Source organism: Neofelis nebulosa, chromosome 1, assembly GCF_028018385.1.
Source record: "Neofelis nebulosa isolate mNeoNeb1 chromosome 1, mNeoNeb1.pri, whole genome shotgun sequence".
Taxonomy (NCBI): domain Eukaryota; kingdom Metazoa; phylum Chordata; class Mammalia; order Carnivora; family Felidae; genus Neofelis; species Neofelis nebulosa.
In genome coordinates this window covers 63,279,875-63,297,637 of record NC_080782.1, presented here as the reverse complement: position 1 = coordinate 63,297,637, position 17,763 = coordinate 63,279,875, and the positions used below count along the sequence as shown (strand labels likewise).

At 48.0% G+C, this 17,763-nt stretch overlaps 1 protein-coding gene and 1 non-coding gene across 2 annotated transcripts in view; one reads left to right on the top strand and one right to left on the bottom strand.

Annotated features, from left to right (window-relative positions):
- ERGIC1 (endoplasmic reticulum-golgi intermediate compartment 1) overlaps positions 1-17,763 on the bottom strand; it is a 101,497-nt gene that overhangs the window by 52,418 nt on the left and 31,316 nt on the right. Inside the window, exon 2 of the mRNA XM_058723482.1 lies at positions 1,435-1,496. Within this exon, the coding sequence (XP_058579465.1) occupies positions 1,435-1,496 (62 nt within the window). The remainder of the gene's footprint in view (positions 1-1,434; positions 1,497-17,763) is intronic.
- On the top strand, positions 4,528-4,630 carry LOC131489723 (U6 spliceosomal RNA). The gene has a single exon (XR_009250695.1). It is a non-coding gene; the product is annotated as a U6 spliceosomal RNA (small nuclear RNA).

Here is a 17,763-nt window from a genome sequence, read left to right as displayed (position 1 = left end):
ATGAGGTTTTCCTGCGTGCATGGCGCTTTTGGGTTTGTTTTGCTTTTAATAAACTTCTCATTGTGGAGTAATAGATGCAGAGACGGTACAGAGAGTTCCCATGCGCCCTTCATCTGGCTTCTCCTCACGTTAACATCTTACATAACCACGGTATGCACGTCAAAACGAAGTAACACCATACAGCACCAAAACTAAGCTACAGACATGACTACAGGTTTCTCTAGTTTCCCCACAAACCCCCTTTTTCCTGTTCCTGGACCCAACCTGGGATCTCACTTTGCATGTAGTCATCCTGTGTCCTCAGTCTTGAATCTGTTGACAGTTCCCCCTTCTTCCCAAGGTTTTCGAGACCTTGTCACTTTTGAAGCGTATTGGCAGGAGTTGCGTAGAATGTCCCCCAACCTGGGCCCCGATGATGCTTTCTCATGATTGGGCAGGCTTGGGCTGTTTGGGGAAGAATGTCCGGAGGGGAGGTGTCCTTCCCATCACGTCCCATCGGGGGTGCGTGACGTCCACAGGACGTCTCACTGGCTGATGTCAACCTTCATCACTTGGTTGTCTCTGGGCATCTACATAGGAAAGTTACGATTTCCTTTCCACTCTCTGCTCTTTCCATTCTCTGCATCACTGAGTCCAGCCCATACTCCAGGAGAAGAGAATTAGGCTTTACCTCCTGGAGGGGGTATTTATCCATCTACATTACTATATTACTTGGAATTCTTCTGTTAAGGAAGAGCCATCCCTTCTCTCTCATTGATTTATGTCAGTACACTCTCATACTCTTTTTTTGTAATTCTTTGGCACATAAGATAATCATGCCATGATCTGTTACTCTGACTACCCCTGTGTTAGCCTTTGGCCTCTTTCATGTTGCTCCTGTGTCCTGCTGATGCATCCCTAGCCCTTTTTTCCCCCCTCTGGGAGCTTCTTTGCTTTTTGGCCCAAGATGATCCAAGCTTATTATGCTCTCTTCCTGCCCCGGCCCTGGAACCAGCTCTTTCTTTAAGGAGACTTTAGGTCCTTTTACTGAACACTGGCATTTAGAAACCAAAATCTGGTGCAATTCTTCTTCTTCTTCTTCTTTTTTTTAATGATTAAAAATGTGCTTATGTCAAAAACTCCAGTAGTCTAAAAGGGAAGAAAAGCCCTCCTGACCCCTTGAGCCCCAGTCTCCCCTCCCAGGGGCAATTGCTACTGATGATTTCGGGTGTATCCTTCCAGAAACAGATAATGCCGATACTTTGCAGGGTTCTGGTGAGAACAGAGATGAGACGAGGAACTATACGAAGGGCTCGCAAGATGCCCATCCTTTGTCCTCTCCTCCCGTCTCTCCTTCTTTTCTCCCTGGTTCAGCAGTTCTGCACAGGGAGAGCAGGCCCGGGTACAGGAGGTGGGGAGGGGGTGAGGACAACGGCAAGAAGGATGGCTACTCACTAATGGCCCCGGTGTATGTTGGCTGCGTAAGGTCCTTGGGCACCTTCCTGTAGATGTCAAACCTGCAGAGAGCAAAGCGGACAGGGGTGAGGTGGGCGCAAGGGGTGGGTCTCAGGGCAGCAGGGAAGATGGTTTCAGCTTGCTTGCCACTTGGGCAGCAAGCCACAGCTGTTCCCAGAACCAGGTCCTCCTACTCCTTCAGGTCACCTCCCCCAGGAGGCCTGAAGGAAAGCCCTCCGATGGGACCCTGCCCCAGCCCCTGGTAGCGTTTCCTCACAACACTTAGAACCACCAGGCAGGACCCTCATTCGGTTACGTTTCTGGGTTGGTCTCCCCCCCCCCCCCCCCCATCAGAATGGAACTTCCACAAGGGCAGCGATCTTGTTGGGTTTTGTCCTCTGCCCACGTCCCCAGACCCTAGCACAGGCCTGGTGCGTAGAAGACACTCAGCAAGCCCTTGTGGAACGAACTGAACCCGCGTCTTGGGTTTCTCTAATGATGAAGGAAATAGGGAAATGCACCGTCTTTCCTGAGTTCCATGACGGCACTGCATTCTTGCCCGGTGTCACCTCTCCTCCCCCTCTTCCCTTTCCTGCCTCCCCCTCCCGTCTCCACTCCCCCCACCCCCCCCGACCCCCCCCCACCCCCAGCTCCCGCAGCTTGCCTGTGGAGTTCCTTCCTAACCCCAAGGCGTGAAGTTAACAAAATCCTGCCTGAAGCCCAGTCTCAGCGTTAGCTTGCAACGGCTCTGGCTCGTGTCTAATGGGGGTCTCCTCCCCACACGCAGAGCAGATGCCTTGATGCCTTTCTTTCATATGGGTCCCACCACAGCAAATGAGGGTTGTGGGGTGTGGCGGAAGAATCTGGGATCTGGGAGTCAGACAGACACAGCAGATTCTGGCCAGCTATTTAAGAGTGAGGATCCTGGAATCAGACCACCCTGGGTTCAAATCTTCTGGGCTGGTCTCCCTTGTTTGTGGCTACTGTTACCAGGTCCTGCCAGGCCATCGAGAGGAGTAACGGAAATAAATGTCTGTGGTGGATTTACACAGCATTCACAGAGGAGGCGCCTCACACACTTGGCTTCCTTCCTGTCACTTGAACCTGAGCAGGCAGTTCTCACAAAGCAGAGTTCTATCCACGCAGTGTTCCTAGGCTCCCGGGCAGGACTTGGCATGGTGAAGAGGCCGGCTGCTCCAGCCCTCGGGGGCTACCAGTTGGCATGTGGTTCCCCTTTGGTGATTGGGAAAAGCTGTTAGCACCCTGCTAACCTCAACGCAATGACTTGGAAATCTTGCATAAGATCTGATGCTTGACTACCGTGGGCTCGTGCTAACTGCATGTGAAACGTGCTGGGTTCCCTAACACGTCAGGGGAGAGGATATTCCTGTGGGCTGCCAAGTTAAAAGGTAACACTTTCTCTCCGGCCTGCTCAGCTACCAGTCTTCCGTTCTTGGGCCCTTAAGGGGCACTAGAAACCAGGGCTGGGAGTGTGGTTGAGCGGGAGGGGTCCACGTGACTCAGTTCTCCATACCTACTCATCTCCCTTATTTGGAAAATGCTGACCCCTTTAACCACGAGGGGCATGTAAGAGATAAGAGGCATGTATGTACTGTGGAATTAGCCCAAGTGGGCTCAAACGTGACTCCACCACTGTTCAAACTTGGGCATGTCACTCACGTAACTTCTCTGAGCCTCAGTTCCCCTGGCTGTAAAATGGGGCAACGATACGATCTCGTAGCATAGCGGTTAAGGCCAAGTGACTTAGTGCATAGAAAGCACTTAGAACTGTGCCTGGCACCCAGGAAGTACTATATGAATATTTATTTGCAGGCACTATTCTTTTTTTTTTTTTCCCCGTTACTATTGTTAATGTTTGGCTGACTAACATCTACGAGCACCTACTACATGCTAAGTCCTCTCTTAGGCACTAGGACACAGGTATAAGACTCAGCCCTTGGCCTTGTGTGCCTACAGTTTAGCAATAAAGACACAGAAGGAAATGGAAGGAGGGTACAATGGTGTTCCTTCATAAGGTTTGCTGAAGGTGCTAGGGGGACCCAGAAAGCGGTCCATGGGGTGGTCCATGAAGCTTCCGGCAGCAGGTGATGTCTGAACAGAGCAGGAGGATGGGAGGCAGGGTAGGAAGAGGCATAAAGCAGTCCACGTAGTGAGAACAGCAAAAACAGGGGCCAAGAAAGACGACCAGACCTGGCGTGCTGGAGCGTGGAGTTAGTTCACCTGCCCGTGACCCTGGGACGGGATGATGACCGAACCTGGCGTGATAGAGCGCAGAGTCCCCTTGCACGAGGCACTGGGACGGCATGGAATGACAGGCACCAGAGAGGTGGGAGGGGCTTACAATCCACCTTCCCTGTCCAGTTAATACCAGGTCGCCATCCAGGGCCCACAGGCAGAAACTGGGCCTCACAGTTTAAAAACTTTATCAACCACCACTTCAAAACTGGGAGTTTTATGGGAAGTCAGAGGTCACTCGGGGTGAGGAGGTGGGGGCAGCTGAGGGCAGAATGTCAGAATCTGATAAGGGTGAAGAGGGCAGAGATGGGAGACTGACACATGGGGGTGGGGGACAGTAATCAAATATGTAAATACAGTGAGGATAATGGACGCCTGGGGCTCACTGCTGGGAAAGGGAGGTCTATATGGAGGGAAAAGTAGAATAAACTCTGTGCTGCTAGAGTGGAAGTGGAGGTTTCGCTGTGGATTCATGATTTTCAACATCCACCAATACAGAAATACACATCCTATTCGCATGCATTTCCTGGCTCATTCCACAGGGAGGGTCCGGGAACCGTGACAGCCAGATAGCAAACAGCACATCAGGTACTCAAATGTTGGCTTCTAAATCGCCCTCTCTACTTGCAGAAATGGCTGATTCCAGGGCTACGTGAGGAAAATCCAAGATGAACTTGGAACACCTTCTTATGTCAGAAAGCAAGACAGTGTTCAAAGAAGGGTGGGGTCACTGGCCAAAGAAAGGACGATGTGAGCACTAAAATCAAAAATCACAGTAATAGGTTATAACCCGTTGGATAAAATAGGAAGCCGTGGATCTATATAAAGAAATGAATAGTGCTCGCTCCGGCAGCACATGTACTAAAACTGGAACGGTACAGAGATCAGCACGGCTCCCCGCAAGGACGACACGCAAATTCGTGAAGCTTCCATATTTGTCAATGCCGTTTGCAGCGACGTGGATGGAAGTGGAGGGTGTTATGCTAAGTGAGATAAGTCAGTCAGAGAAGGACAGATACCATATGTTTTCACTCCTTTGTGGATCTTGAGAAACTTAACAGAAGACCATGGGGGAGGGGAAGAGGGAAAAATAGTTACAGAGAGGGAGGAAGGCAAACCACAGGAGACTCTTAAATACAGAGAACTGAGGGTGATGGGGGGTGGGGGAGAGGGGAAAGTGGGTGATGGGCATTGAGGAGGGCACTTGTTGGGATGAGCACTGGGTGTTGTATGGAAGCCAACTTGACAATAAATTATATTAAAAAAAAGAGAAATGAATGAACCCAAAATTTGATGAGAAACAGGATATTTATATACCTTCAAATACCACCCCACAAAATCCTTACTAATTACAAAGGGAAAGAGAGTAACGTTACAGTTGAGAAACTTGACACCATCTTGACCAAGTGACCAAAGTGAGTGTCACCAATAAGGAGACATATCATGTGCCTCCTGGTCTGAGATATTGGGGAAGGCACACCATTACACTTGTGTGGGAAACTTGCTCAAAATGCACAACCTCAAATGAATCATGAGAAAGCCACACACAAATCCAACCGGAGGGTTCATGCTATAAAATGACTGGCCAGTACTTGTCAAAGGTATCAAGGTCATTCAGACAAGTAAAAGGCTAAAGAACTTTCAGAGATTGGAGGAGACTAAAGAGACATGACAACTGAATCATGCAGGATGTCCCAGACGAGAGAAAGGACATCAGGGGGACAATGGTTGGGATTTGAATAAGAGCCATGTATTAGTTAATACTACGGTATAGTGTTATTTTCCTGGTTTTGATAATGGTATTTTGGTTATGTAACATAGTAATATTTAGGGAAGTTTCAGTAAAGGGCTTATGGGAAGTCTTTGCATTAGTTTTGCAAATTTTTTTGTAAGCCAGAAATTATGGCAAGATAAAAAGTTAAAAAGGCTCTTTAAAATTTAATAGAATTATAAAAAAAAATTGTAAGGGGGAGATTTCACATAAAAATCCCACACAGCCTGCTTTCTTTATACATACCTGGTCCCTCTAGGCTTCTGATTTTGAGGTGCTGGCTTAACAAATGTTTACTGAGTGTGCTGGGTGTCAAGAATACATCTTTGTTGGGAGTGAGAATGGCGAGGGGAGGGTTGAATGAACAAAGGTCTAAGAGAGGAGGGTAGACTTGGACCAAACTACAGGAAGCAATAGTGATCAAAGGAAAGAGGTGCTCTAGAAAGAGTCACTGATGTGAAACCAAGATCACTGCCAGCCTGGGCACTTTTACATATACATATTTACATGTAATTCTTACAATAACCCTGGCAGACACTGATATCCCAATTTTTCAGAGAGAAAACCAAGGCTAAGCTATAAGCAACTTGCTCAAAGTCACCAAGCCCGTGACTAGTAGAGCTGGGATTCAAACCCAAGTCTGAGTCATAGGCCATGGCCCTTCCACTGCCCTATACTTGTGGGAACCAGTATAGAGGTCACTTACTGGTAAATTAGTCTCAGAGTTTTGCTTACTTTTCCACAGATGCTGCCCAGAGCAGGTGAGAATCTCCTAAAAGACAGGGACCAGCTCAAAATACATTAATTCACTCAACAGATATTTACTAAGTACTTACTGGCAGTATTCTAGATATGGGAAAATGGAAGTGGTCAAGGTAGACATGGCCCCTGCCCTCATGGAGGTGCCAATCTAGTAATGCTTTTGACTCCTTGAGAAGGGCCACCTAAACAGAATGTTCTCTAATGATTATCCCATTCCCATGCCATCAATCTAAGCTGTGGAGTGGTGGTGGGGTAAAGGGAGAGCTGAAAAAGACCCTGGGTTCAGAGCTGACCACAAGCCAAGTGAGTCAGCAGTGAATGTCACTAAGAAATGGGCCACAGGAAGACTGGTGAGAACCCAGGCATGTGACAGACAGGGAAGTGAGCCGTCGTCCTCTCTGGTTTACATTAGTCAGTCCCTCACTGCGGTGATGTGGTGATGTGATTAGCTGTGGCCACCCACTGTCAAGAGAATATGGAGGAAAGGGTAGAGGGTGTGGAAGAGGGGGAAGGGGTGCCTAGTGCATATCTGGTGTGTGCTCAGCTCATGCTATGCCTTTGGCTGGCATGTTCTCATTTAATTCTCTTGACCAGCCTTCAAGTTAGGGATTTTTAGCCCATTTTACAGATGAGGCTCACAGAGGCTGGTGGTTTGGCTAAGCTCACACACCTGTGAAGTGCCACAGCAGGACTCTGAATCCAGGCCTAATTTACGTTCTTGCTGTTTTTTTTTTTTTTTCCAACCATGTGGGGCCAAAACTGAGACCATGTCAGTGGAAAATGCTTAGGAAAAAAGGTTAAAGAACTAGAATTGATTAGCCTCAAACAGAGAAAGCTAAACTATGGATTCTTCATCACTGTCAAGCAAAAAAATGCTCTTTTCCTGCCCTCCCACCAGAGTATGATTTTCTTGAGGCAGGAGCTGGGCCTCCTTGTTGCCCAGCCCTGCCCGATCCAGGCCCCTGGAGAACTGACCTGAATGAATGAGTCAATGAATGAATCTGCACAAAGATAAGATCCACTGGCTGGTCTTAAAAACAAGATTAAGCTGAAATGGACAGTGGAGAAGCTGAGTCCTCAGGGGTTCCTTGTACTGGATATTGAGAAATCTTCACTTCAAAGCGGGGTGGGGGTGGGGGCAAAGTGGACTTAAATTAAAGTAAGAGAACCATCAATTGGACTTAAGGAAGACTGATCCAATGCCAAGTGCCAGGACAATGGCAGTAGTGACTGGAGCTAGGCTGGCAAGAGGTTTATCGTTGCTGGGACAGGATACAAACACAGAGACCCCACAGGGGCCTCCTGCCTTCAAAACCTTCCACTGTCAGGTCTAGAAGGTTCTCTAAGATCACTACGTCCAACCCAATCATTTTACAGATGAGAAAACGGAAGCTTTAAGAAGAGTGACTTGGGGCGCCTGGGTGGCTTGGTCGGTGAAGCGTCCGACTTCGGCTCAGGTCATGATCTCACGGTCCGTGAGTTCGAGCCCCGCGTCGGGCTCTGTGCTAACAGCTCAGAGCCTGGAGCCTGTTTCAGATTCTGTGTCTCTCTCTCTCTCTGCCCCTCCCCCGTTCATGCTCTGTCTCTCTCTGTCTCAAAAATAAATAAACGTTAAAAAAAAAAAAAAAAGAAGAGTGACTTGTTCAGTTCGAGGTGAATTAGACACAGAATATTTAAATCAGAAACAAGCCAATAAAAAGCTGATGAAATCCTTGTTATCTCTCATATGCTAGCAGTTCCCAACCAGGGGCAATTTTGGCCCCCCAGGAGACATCTGGCAATGTCTGGAGATATTTTTGGTTGTCGCACGGGGGACTGGGGGTGTTACTGGAACCTAGCAGGTTAAGGCCAGGGGTGCCAATGCATCCGACAATCCTGCAATGCACAGTAAAAATCCACCCCCCCCCCCACAACAAAGGATTACTGGCCCCAAATGTCCAGAGAACTGAAGTAGAGAAACCATGTTGTACGAGACCAAAACTTCACATGTGGGAAGCTCATTTTCCCACTGAGTCTGTGTTCTGTCTGAAAGGCAGCCAGTTGCCTCTGCTCCCGCTGGGTGAAGTCATGGCCACGGCCTCGATTGCCCCCACGGAGACCAGCGATCTGGATTAAGCAGTCTTTCCCTCTCCTTTGTGCTCTGTGCCTGAGAAAGAAGAGCTCACTTGGAGAGACCTGGGCAAAGGAACCCACAGAGAAACAACGAGGTCCACCTAGACTTGTGGCTTACCGTGACAGTCGAGTAAGTCCAAGGGTCACTATTTTAATAAAACGCGCTGAATCTGCGCCTCTAACACATCTTACCTTAAGATCAAACATACATCAACATTGGTACGAGGAGTTGATGAGAATATAGGATTTACTTAACAGAAACTACTCTACAGGCTGCATCTAGCCTACTGAGTGAGGAATGGCCGCATAACCTCACCCAAAATAAACACGCATACGTCTTCCTCTGCTCCCAAGCAAGGAAATTGCCGCTGGAAATCTCTGACTAATGGATTTCTTCTGTAATTTCTTTTCATAGCAGAATGCCTCAGCTTTGCTATTTTAACTTTTGCTGCTTGGGACCTCACTTCTCCCTTGCTCTTGGAGACGAATCTCAGATCACTCTGTGGTTCGCCATATGTGGGCGGCTACCAGGCAGGCAGGCGCTCGTGATGTCACTGTTTCCAAGGCTTAATGAAATTAGACGCCATTGAGGAGCAAGTCATTGGAAGTGGTGGGTCACTGGTCCCAAAAATAGCCAGCAAGGCTTTTAGTTGGTGCTGTGGCCTGGTCACCCCTGCCCACCAGCCTGTCAAGAGGCTTCAGTGCCAAATACCAGGGAGTTAGGTGAAAAGTGTGCTTGCTTGTTCACTTATTCATTTCTTCCACCTTACTGAGAACCACTGGTGTGGTGTGTGTGGGGGGGGGGAGGGTGCACGCGCACGCCTACGCACACGCGTGTGCATGCTGGAGGGCACACAGAGGTAAATGAATGTGTCAGAGCCAAGCACGGGCAGGGAAAGAACCCTACAAGCACCAGTTCTCTTGAACCCTAGAATCACTCTCACAGCCCCCTGAATCCTGTCCTTGACGTTCAAACTGCTAATAAGAGCCCACACCAATCCTTCCTCTGTCAGAAGGAAGGGGAAAAAAATCTGTCTCCCTCTCCAGCCCAGATAGAAGAGCTTAGAGGGTGAATCATGGCCATCACAGCTACTCTGTGGCTGTCCCCTTTGTGAGGGACCATTGTGCACCCAGTCGTGGACTCAGAGTTTGCGTTCATTAACTCAAGTCCCTGTGTAGTAGATTCCATCATTCTTCCCATTTCACTTGCCCAAGATGCAGGACTCGACGCCTGCCATCTAGCTTCAGGACATATGCTCTAACCGCTGTGCCACAGGCCTGCCTGAAGCACGCAGACAGGCTGGGGGCTGAAGGAGTGGAGGTCTGGGGGATGACCCTCTGCACAAAGCACTTCCACGTGAACAGTTCTCCCTCTCCAGCCCATCCCCTGAGGCTCTCTCCCCAAATCTCGGTGCCTGTGTGGAGGTCTCTATCTATAGGCTGTTCTCCCAGCTCCAAATGCCTCCACTGTGACCTTTCTCATCCCAGAATACCCTCTCTGACCACAAAGTCCTGGTCTTCCCCCTCTCTTCCTTCCCACAGAAGCCACTAAGTCTGGCCAAAGAGGAAGAAGAGCTTCTAAAAGGCACCCCCTGACACAGCCTGCCCCACCTTCCCAGACTCTGTGGACATATACATTCCTGGCACAGCCCCAATATGGCTGCAGGGTCCTCTACTCTGACTGGACCTAGTCGAGCCAGATTTGTTCCACAATCTGTGGATCGTGCACGGCCTGGCCCATTAATGGCACTCAGCAAATTCCAGATGAAAATACAAAATGACATATGTGCAGGCTATTCACCACAGCACAGCTGTAATAGCAGACAACTGGGTACCATCCAAATGTCCATCCAAGGGGACCGGTTAATGAACTATAGACCAAGTGGAGGATGATCCAGCTGTAAAGGGGAATGAGGAAGGTCTCTTTACATCAAAAGAAAAAAGCAAACGGTGGAACACTGCTTCTGTTAAATTTTAAGCATATGTTTGTGGGGGGGGGCGTGGATAGTGACAAAAAATGATTTATATCCTTGCTTACATCTTCATATTTGTGATGTTATAGCCACAGATTTAATTTGTAAGAGCCACAACGTCCATCAACAGGCAGAAAGATAGGTAAATTATGGCATATCCGCACAATGGACTATTACCCAGCAATAAAAAGCAATGAAGTATTAACGTGAGCAACAACATGGATGATTCTCAAAACAACTGTACTGCATGAAACACAAACTAGGGTACATGTGGTATGATTCCATCTATATAAAATTCTCATCAGTGTTTAACGGGGTGCTCGGTATACGGGTCTTGAACTTCTTTTGTCACATGTATCCCTAAATATGTAATATTTTTTATGCATCGCCTAAGAATGGTAAGAGTAACCATTTTGGTTACACCTGTTGTTTCTTTTGGAAGCTATAAAATTTTAGACAAGTACAAACTAATCTAGAGTGACAGCAGGCCACCAGTTGCCTGGGGACGAAGGAAGAGGTGGGCACAAGGAAACTTTAGGTTCACTATGTTGACCGTGATGATGGTTTCATGGGTGGATACATGTTAAATTCCTCAAACTGTCCACCTTAGGTATGTGAAGTTTGCTGTATGTCAATTATACCTAAATAAAGCTGTTAAAAAATGGTAATGGCTGGGGCGCCTGGGTGGCGCAGTCGGTTAAGCGTCCGACTTCAGCCAGGTCACGATCTCGCGGTCCGTGAGTTCGAGCCCCGCGTCAGGCTCTGGGCTGATGGCTCAGAGCCTGGAGCCTGTTTCCGATTCTGTGTCTCCCTCTCTCTCTGGCCCTCCCCCGTTCATGCTATGTCTCTCTCTGTCCCAAAAATAAAAATAAAAATAAATTAAAAAAAAAAAAAAAAAAAAAAACGTTGGAAAAAAAAAATGGTAATGGCTAAAACACATCAAACAATCTGTGAGTGTATAACGACACTTCAAAAAACAAAACACAACAAAAGCTTCTTTGGACACCTTTGAAGTTACTAGGCCACCAACTCCTTATTCTGAAAACTAGCAGATAGAAAGTACTTATTCCGACTTTTTTTTTTTTTTTTTTTGGTACACAAATGCATTTCTAGGTAACCAAATAGATGATGAAGGTGAAGTTTGTTTTACAGAATAATTTCAAAGAACAATGCAGAAAGACTAATAGAAGTAGAAAAATCATCATTGTGTGCCCTTAGATAAAACACTGGATCTTAGCAATGATCCGAAACTTAGTAATAGATAATTATAGTGGCTAAAATAAAAATAATAGTGGCTACAGCCCCTGGAACCCAATGATTAACCTTAGTATCTCAAAGAGAAGACAACCAGTTATTCTGTACCTCTCAATGCAATGCAATTGGAAGTACACGGCATACTTCTTAATAACTGGCCTAGAACAACCTCACATCTCACCTTCCATGTAATCCTTATCTCCCTTATCTCACAGCAGTCTGGCCTCTGACATCAGCACCCCCCCCCACACACACACACACCACTCTCTCTTCCTGTGCTATGTAAGACCACCCAAGAGTCACTAAGGGCCAGATGCCATTGGCTCTCCTCAGTACTGCCCCTGCTCTGAACCTGTTAACTGCCCCTTCCTTCCTGGATCTCTCCTGGCTGCCTAAAGTACCATGGCATTCTCACTCTCCGGCATCCTCTCTGTCTGCTCCTTTTCCTTCTGCTATCCCTGATATCCAGGTGTGCCCACAGGGGTCTGTGTTCAGGCCTCTTCTCTTTTAGGTCCCACAGCCAACTCATCCATGCCTTAATTTCCCACGCCAAGTTCCAGAGAGATGGGAGAAAGTCAACAAGACAGATGTGGATGTGGTCCCTCTCCTCAAAGAGTTCATACAGTAATGCCCAAGGAGCTTCCTCACTCCCTGGGGTGTCCTCCCTGCCCCCCCCATACTTGATATGTCCAGAAGAAAACGCAACAGCTGCTCACACAAAACCTGTTCTTTGGGTCCCAGAAGGAACCTCAGGGATTGTGGAATCCAAACTCATGCAGCTTCAAATAGTTAAAGTAAGAGAGAAAGGGCAGCAGCATTTTGTGTTAAGAGACAAGCCCTCCTGACTCTTTCCAAGTCACCATCAGTGTCCTCCGGGGGCTCCCAAACACCTGAGAAGTCGTGAGGTATGCTGTGCCGGCTGCAGGGGCCACAGCGAGGAGCAGCAGTGTCAAACTGGCTAATCGGGAAGAGGATGAAGAAATTCTCAAGGAGTGTTTTAGATGGTCTATCAGAAAAAAGGGAGTGGCCTCACTGGGCTGGACAGTGCCCTTCACCTGTTACCTGGACTCGTCAGGAGAACAAAGCTCACGCCCAGCAGGGAGGGAGCATCAGCCTAAGAGCTCTAAATCCCAATGCAATCTGTTCCTTGAACAGTCAAGCAAGCTTGCTCCCATCTCAGGCCCTTTGCCCTTGCTGTTCTCTGTCTCTGGAACATTGTTCCCTCAGATAATCTGCATGCTTGCTGCCTCACTTCATTTACACCTATATTCAAACATCACCTCTTTAGACAGGCCTGTCCTGGCCACTAACTAAAACGCCTCTTTCGACCTCCTTACTCTACTGTCTTTTTCTGTGTAGCACTTAAGATCACTGCCTGAATTTATGTTGTCTTATGTGCATTTGTTCATTGCCTGATCCCGCCTTTAGAATATAAGTTACAGGAGAGCAGGGACTATGTCTGCCTTTGAGTTCCACTCTATCTCCAGAGCCTAGAAAAGTGCCTGGCACAAAGGAGATCTATAGAAATACTTGTGGCATGGATGAAGGAAGCAGCTTTTCTCCAAGTGTGGTCCTTGCACCACTGCCTCAGAATCTGCCAGGTGGCCGATCAAATATGCAGATTCCAGGGTCCCACTGTAGAATGAATGAAACCAGGATGGGGTGAGGATGGCAGGCATTTGTGGAAAAAGTGCCCTTCAGGAGATGCGGGTGCATGCTAGAGTTGCTAAGGTATCAGCTGTGTGTTTATCTCCAACTTCAAATGTATTTCCTAAGGACCCCAGGTCAACAGAGGGATGAGAAAAGGGACTGGCATTTCCTGGGCTCCTTACCCTGTGAGCCAAGCATTACTGAGGACACTTGACCTACTCTATCCCCCTGAATTCTTCCTACCACTCACGAGATGCCATCGACAAATGTGTAAACTGAGGCTCAGAGAAGCCGAGCCACCTGCCTAAGCTCATACAACCAGCAAGAGGCAGAGTCAGTCTGGAACCCTGGTCAGCCTCACCCAGAGGCTCCTAAAAGCTCTGCACTAGCCCCTGGGCCCCTTGGCTGTCCACGCTCACCACTGCCCTCCTGTGCCTGCCCGCAGCCTGGCACCTGCTGTGGGTGCGGTGGGCACTTGGTGAGTGAGAAAGGGAGGTTTGGAACTGTGGTGTGACGCCGCCCCGAGGCTCTGGCAGAGCACAGCTGGACGGGGGGCTCCTCACCCTCACTTGCCTCCCATGCGCTGTGACAAGTCAGTGAGTCCACGCTCGCACAGAAAGAGGAAAGGCCTGGTGTCAGAGCCTCGGGACATCAGGCAGCCGGGGCCTGGCTAGGAGTCCAGCTTCCCACCGTCAAGGCCACAGGGAGCACAGGCCAGGGGACGGCAAGGGCCCCCAAAGTGTTTCCAAATCACTGGAAACAGGACGCAGCCGCCGGCCCCACACCAGGACACAACATCATCCCAAGTGTGGAAGCTATAAATGGAAATGTATTCTTAGAGGGGCAGAACATGAGTGGGGGTTTTTCAGAAATGACCCATCATCGGATAAAAATACAGATGGCATTTAAATGCTGAGCGGCAGGAGCTATTCCGGGGATTGGGTTCTCATCCCTGCGGCTCCCAGCCAGGGCATGGCCTTCAGCAGAGATTTAAAAGGAAGAAACTACTGATGCCGGTGTTTTTAAGTTTAGGAGGAAAGTATTTGGGAGAAAGACAGCCGTGCCAAGACAGCTGTGGAAGGTGCACCCTTTGGGGAGAGCCCAAATGTCACCTGACCTCCACCTGCACCCGCCCGGGGGACTCAATTTTGCTCTCTGCTATGAGACCACCTTTTGAACAACATTCTTCGCTACCTTAAGAAGTGAGGGCTGAGTTCTGGTGAGGCCTGGGGATAAAAGCCCTAAGAGAGGATCAAGATTTTAAGAGGTTGGCCGGTCAATGAAAGTATAATAAAGCCATAGCTGAGGTGGATCTGATGTCATGGAAAGAGGAAAGAGAGTATTTATTACGCCCGCCTCTTGGCTCATGAGTCCAAACCGTCCAAGACACAAAAACTAGGTTCAGCTGTTTTTTACAGAGAAGGAAACTGAGACTCAGAAAAGACTGTGTAGAGTCGCAGACTCTCAGGCTGAGACCCTGAACCTGGAAAGATAAGCAGAAATGAGGCTGGAAGAAAAGGGCAGAAGGGTGCCTCAGGGAGAGCAACAGCTTCTGCTAAGGTTCATGGCTCCAGAAGCCCAAGGTCACTCAATCAGCATATGGCAAAGCTGGGATTTGCACCATCATCGACCTGAACACGAAGTTACTGTGCCAGGCTGGGAAGCAGCAGAGTGTTTTAGAAAACGAGATCTGGCTGACCAATTAAAAGGTGAATTTTTCAACAATCCCAGGGATCAAAGTGTTCTCCTTGGTGACCATTCTCATTTGGACACGTCTCAGTATTTTTCAGTCGTTCCATAATAAACAGGTTACAAATGAAAAAATAAAGCCAGGGAGGGTCTTTAGGAGAACCGTCTTGGGCTGGCCAGTCCCCGTCTATTACCTGCCCTCCCTCCCACGCACCTCGTGTCCCCACCAACACTCTTTGTTCCAGCAAGGCCCATTCTTTCCCAGCTCTGTTTATTTACATGCACTGCACCCTCTGTCTGCGTCACCCCTTCTCACTCCTCCTCCACCAGCTCATTCTTTCTGTCATGAATGAGTACTTACTGTGGACCAAACACTGTTCTAGGTGCTAGGAATACAACAGTGGTCAGACACAAAACTCCCTGCCTTCACCTAGTTTACATCCTAGTAAAAGAGACAAACAGTGAATGAACATGTCAGTGCCCATGAGTGTCATGAAGAAAAATAAACCAAACTAGGAGACAGCATATACTATAGGTGTTGTTTTAGACAGGAGCAGGGGGATAGCTCTCAGAGAAGCCCCATTTGATAAGGTGACACGCAAATGCACATCTAAATCAAGTGGGAGAGCAGCCACACAGCTATTCAGGGAAGAACATTCCAGGCAGAAGGGATAGCAAGTGTAAAGGCCCTGAGGCAGGAAGCATACTTGGAAGGTTCCTGGAATACAGTAAGGAGCCTGGTAGAGCTGAGGGGCAGGAAAGGGCAGAAGTCCCAGTAATTCTTTAAAACTCAGTTCACACATCCCTTTCTTTGAGAATCCATCTCTGATTAGCCACAGGCTGGCTGAGGCTCCACCTTCTGGGCTGCGCACAGTCCCTGAGCTTCTCTCTGTCACCATCCGGCACATGATGTGTTGTTACTAAACATGTGTGGACCACAATCATGAATGAACAGCACAGCGCACTCTGTCTCATTAATACTATTTGTGTTTTCCCCTAGAAGTTGTGGATTCCTGCAGTGCGGGAACTGTCCTTAGTCTCTTGGGGTCCCTAGTGTCTAGCACTGAAATCTTAAGTGGGGAGCCTCATCTTTAAGTAACAAGAGGCCCACTGGGCTGCAGAAACTGGGTCTTTCCTGGGCCAAGAGCTCACCTGAGATGTGCAGGTGAGTCCCCTTCGGGAGCCACTGGCTTCCTAACCACCCACCAGCAATAGGACTTCATAGAGGGGGTCTACAAGAGGCAGGGGGGGGGGGCGGTGAGAGTGGGATGGGAAGGGGATGTCCTTCCCACCCCCAGATTTCCAATATCTGCCTCACCCTTGCTTTCCTCAATAGTCCACGGCTTATCTAAGTCTTTAAGGAAAGCCCACATGGGAAGATAAAAATGTAAATCCAATTTACTAGGGAGTGACTACTCATAGACAGAAAATGCCTTTTCCCTCTGAAAAAGATTCCAGGAAACATCCTGAGAGTGTATGTGGGGGAGGGGCAGAGAGAGGGAGAGAGAGAATCCCAGGCAGGCTCCGCACGGTCAGGGCAAAGCCTGGCATAGGGCTCGATCCCGGGAACCATGAGATCATGGCCTGAGCTGAAATCAAGAGCTGGATGCTTAACTGACTAAGCCACCCAGGTGCCCTGACACTGTATGTTAAATAATGAATTTAAATAAAAACTTGAAACTACAAAAAATAAAAGGAGAGGCATCTGGGTGGCTCAGTCGGTTAAGCATCCGATTTCGGTTTAGGTCATGATTTCAAGGTTTGTGGGTTCGAGCCCCACATTGGGCTCTTTGCTGACAGCTCAGAGCCTGGAGCCTGCTTTGGATTCTATGTCTATCTGTCTGTCTCTCTCTCTCTCTCTCTCTCTCTCTCTCTTCCTCTCTCAAAAATAAATAAACCAGGGGGCGCCTGGGTGGCTCAGTAGGTGAGTATCTGACTTAGGCTCAGGTCATGATCTCACCATTCGTGAGTTCAAGCCCCGCATCAGGCTCTGTGCTGACAGCTCAGAGCCTGGAGCCTGTTTCGAATTCTATGTCTCCCTCTCTCTCTGCCCCTCCTCCTCTCTCTCTCTCTCAAAAATAAATAAACATGAAAAAAAATTTTAATAAATAAAACATTAAAAAAAAATAATAATTTTAAAAAATGAAAGGAGCAGAAAGAACCAAGCTTGGCTCTTGGCTAAAACAAGGAGGCCTAGAGTGGCTAAAAATCAGGAAGAAACAGAAATCTTGGGTCCTATTTGAAATCACCAATTTAAAAAAGATCATCTTTTTTAAAGTCAAACAATATGCAAATTAAAATACTTATGTAGCTCATATTTGGCCTGGATACCATCAAATTTATGAACTTCGTCTTAAATCTTGAGTTTTTGTGTCAGAATAGGCAGTACAACTATAAAGATAGCAGAGGGCAAAGATATCTAAATGTTCTAGAGCCAGAAGAGAACTTTGAGATCACGGAGTCCCCGCGTGGCCAAGAAGGTTCGTCTCTGGGATCAATTCCAGGCTGTCCAGCTGTGAAGGCTGAGATGGATCAGCAAAGTCTACCAAGGCAACAGGGTCACCAGTGACATGCTTCCTGGGTATTTGGCAAGGCTAATTTAGTCCAGATCCATTTTAAAGGCAGAAAGACCGAGGCCCAGGAAGCTACGCTCAACTGCCTAATGTCACATGTGAGAACTACCTGTGAGTCCCAACAGAGCTCTTTCCACAACACCCAGATGCCCCAAATCTATGGGCTTTGGCAACTTTTATCTACCAAAGACTCATCTTTGAGAGAAGTCATCTTTAAACCGACAATGCAAGTCAATAAGAAAATTAGATTTTTACAGTGATTCATTTTACCCATGGCTTCTTAGAGACA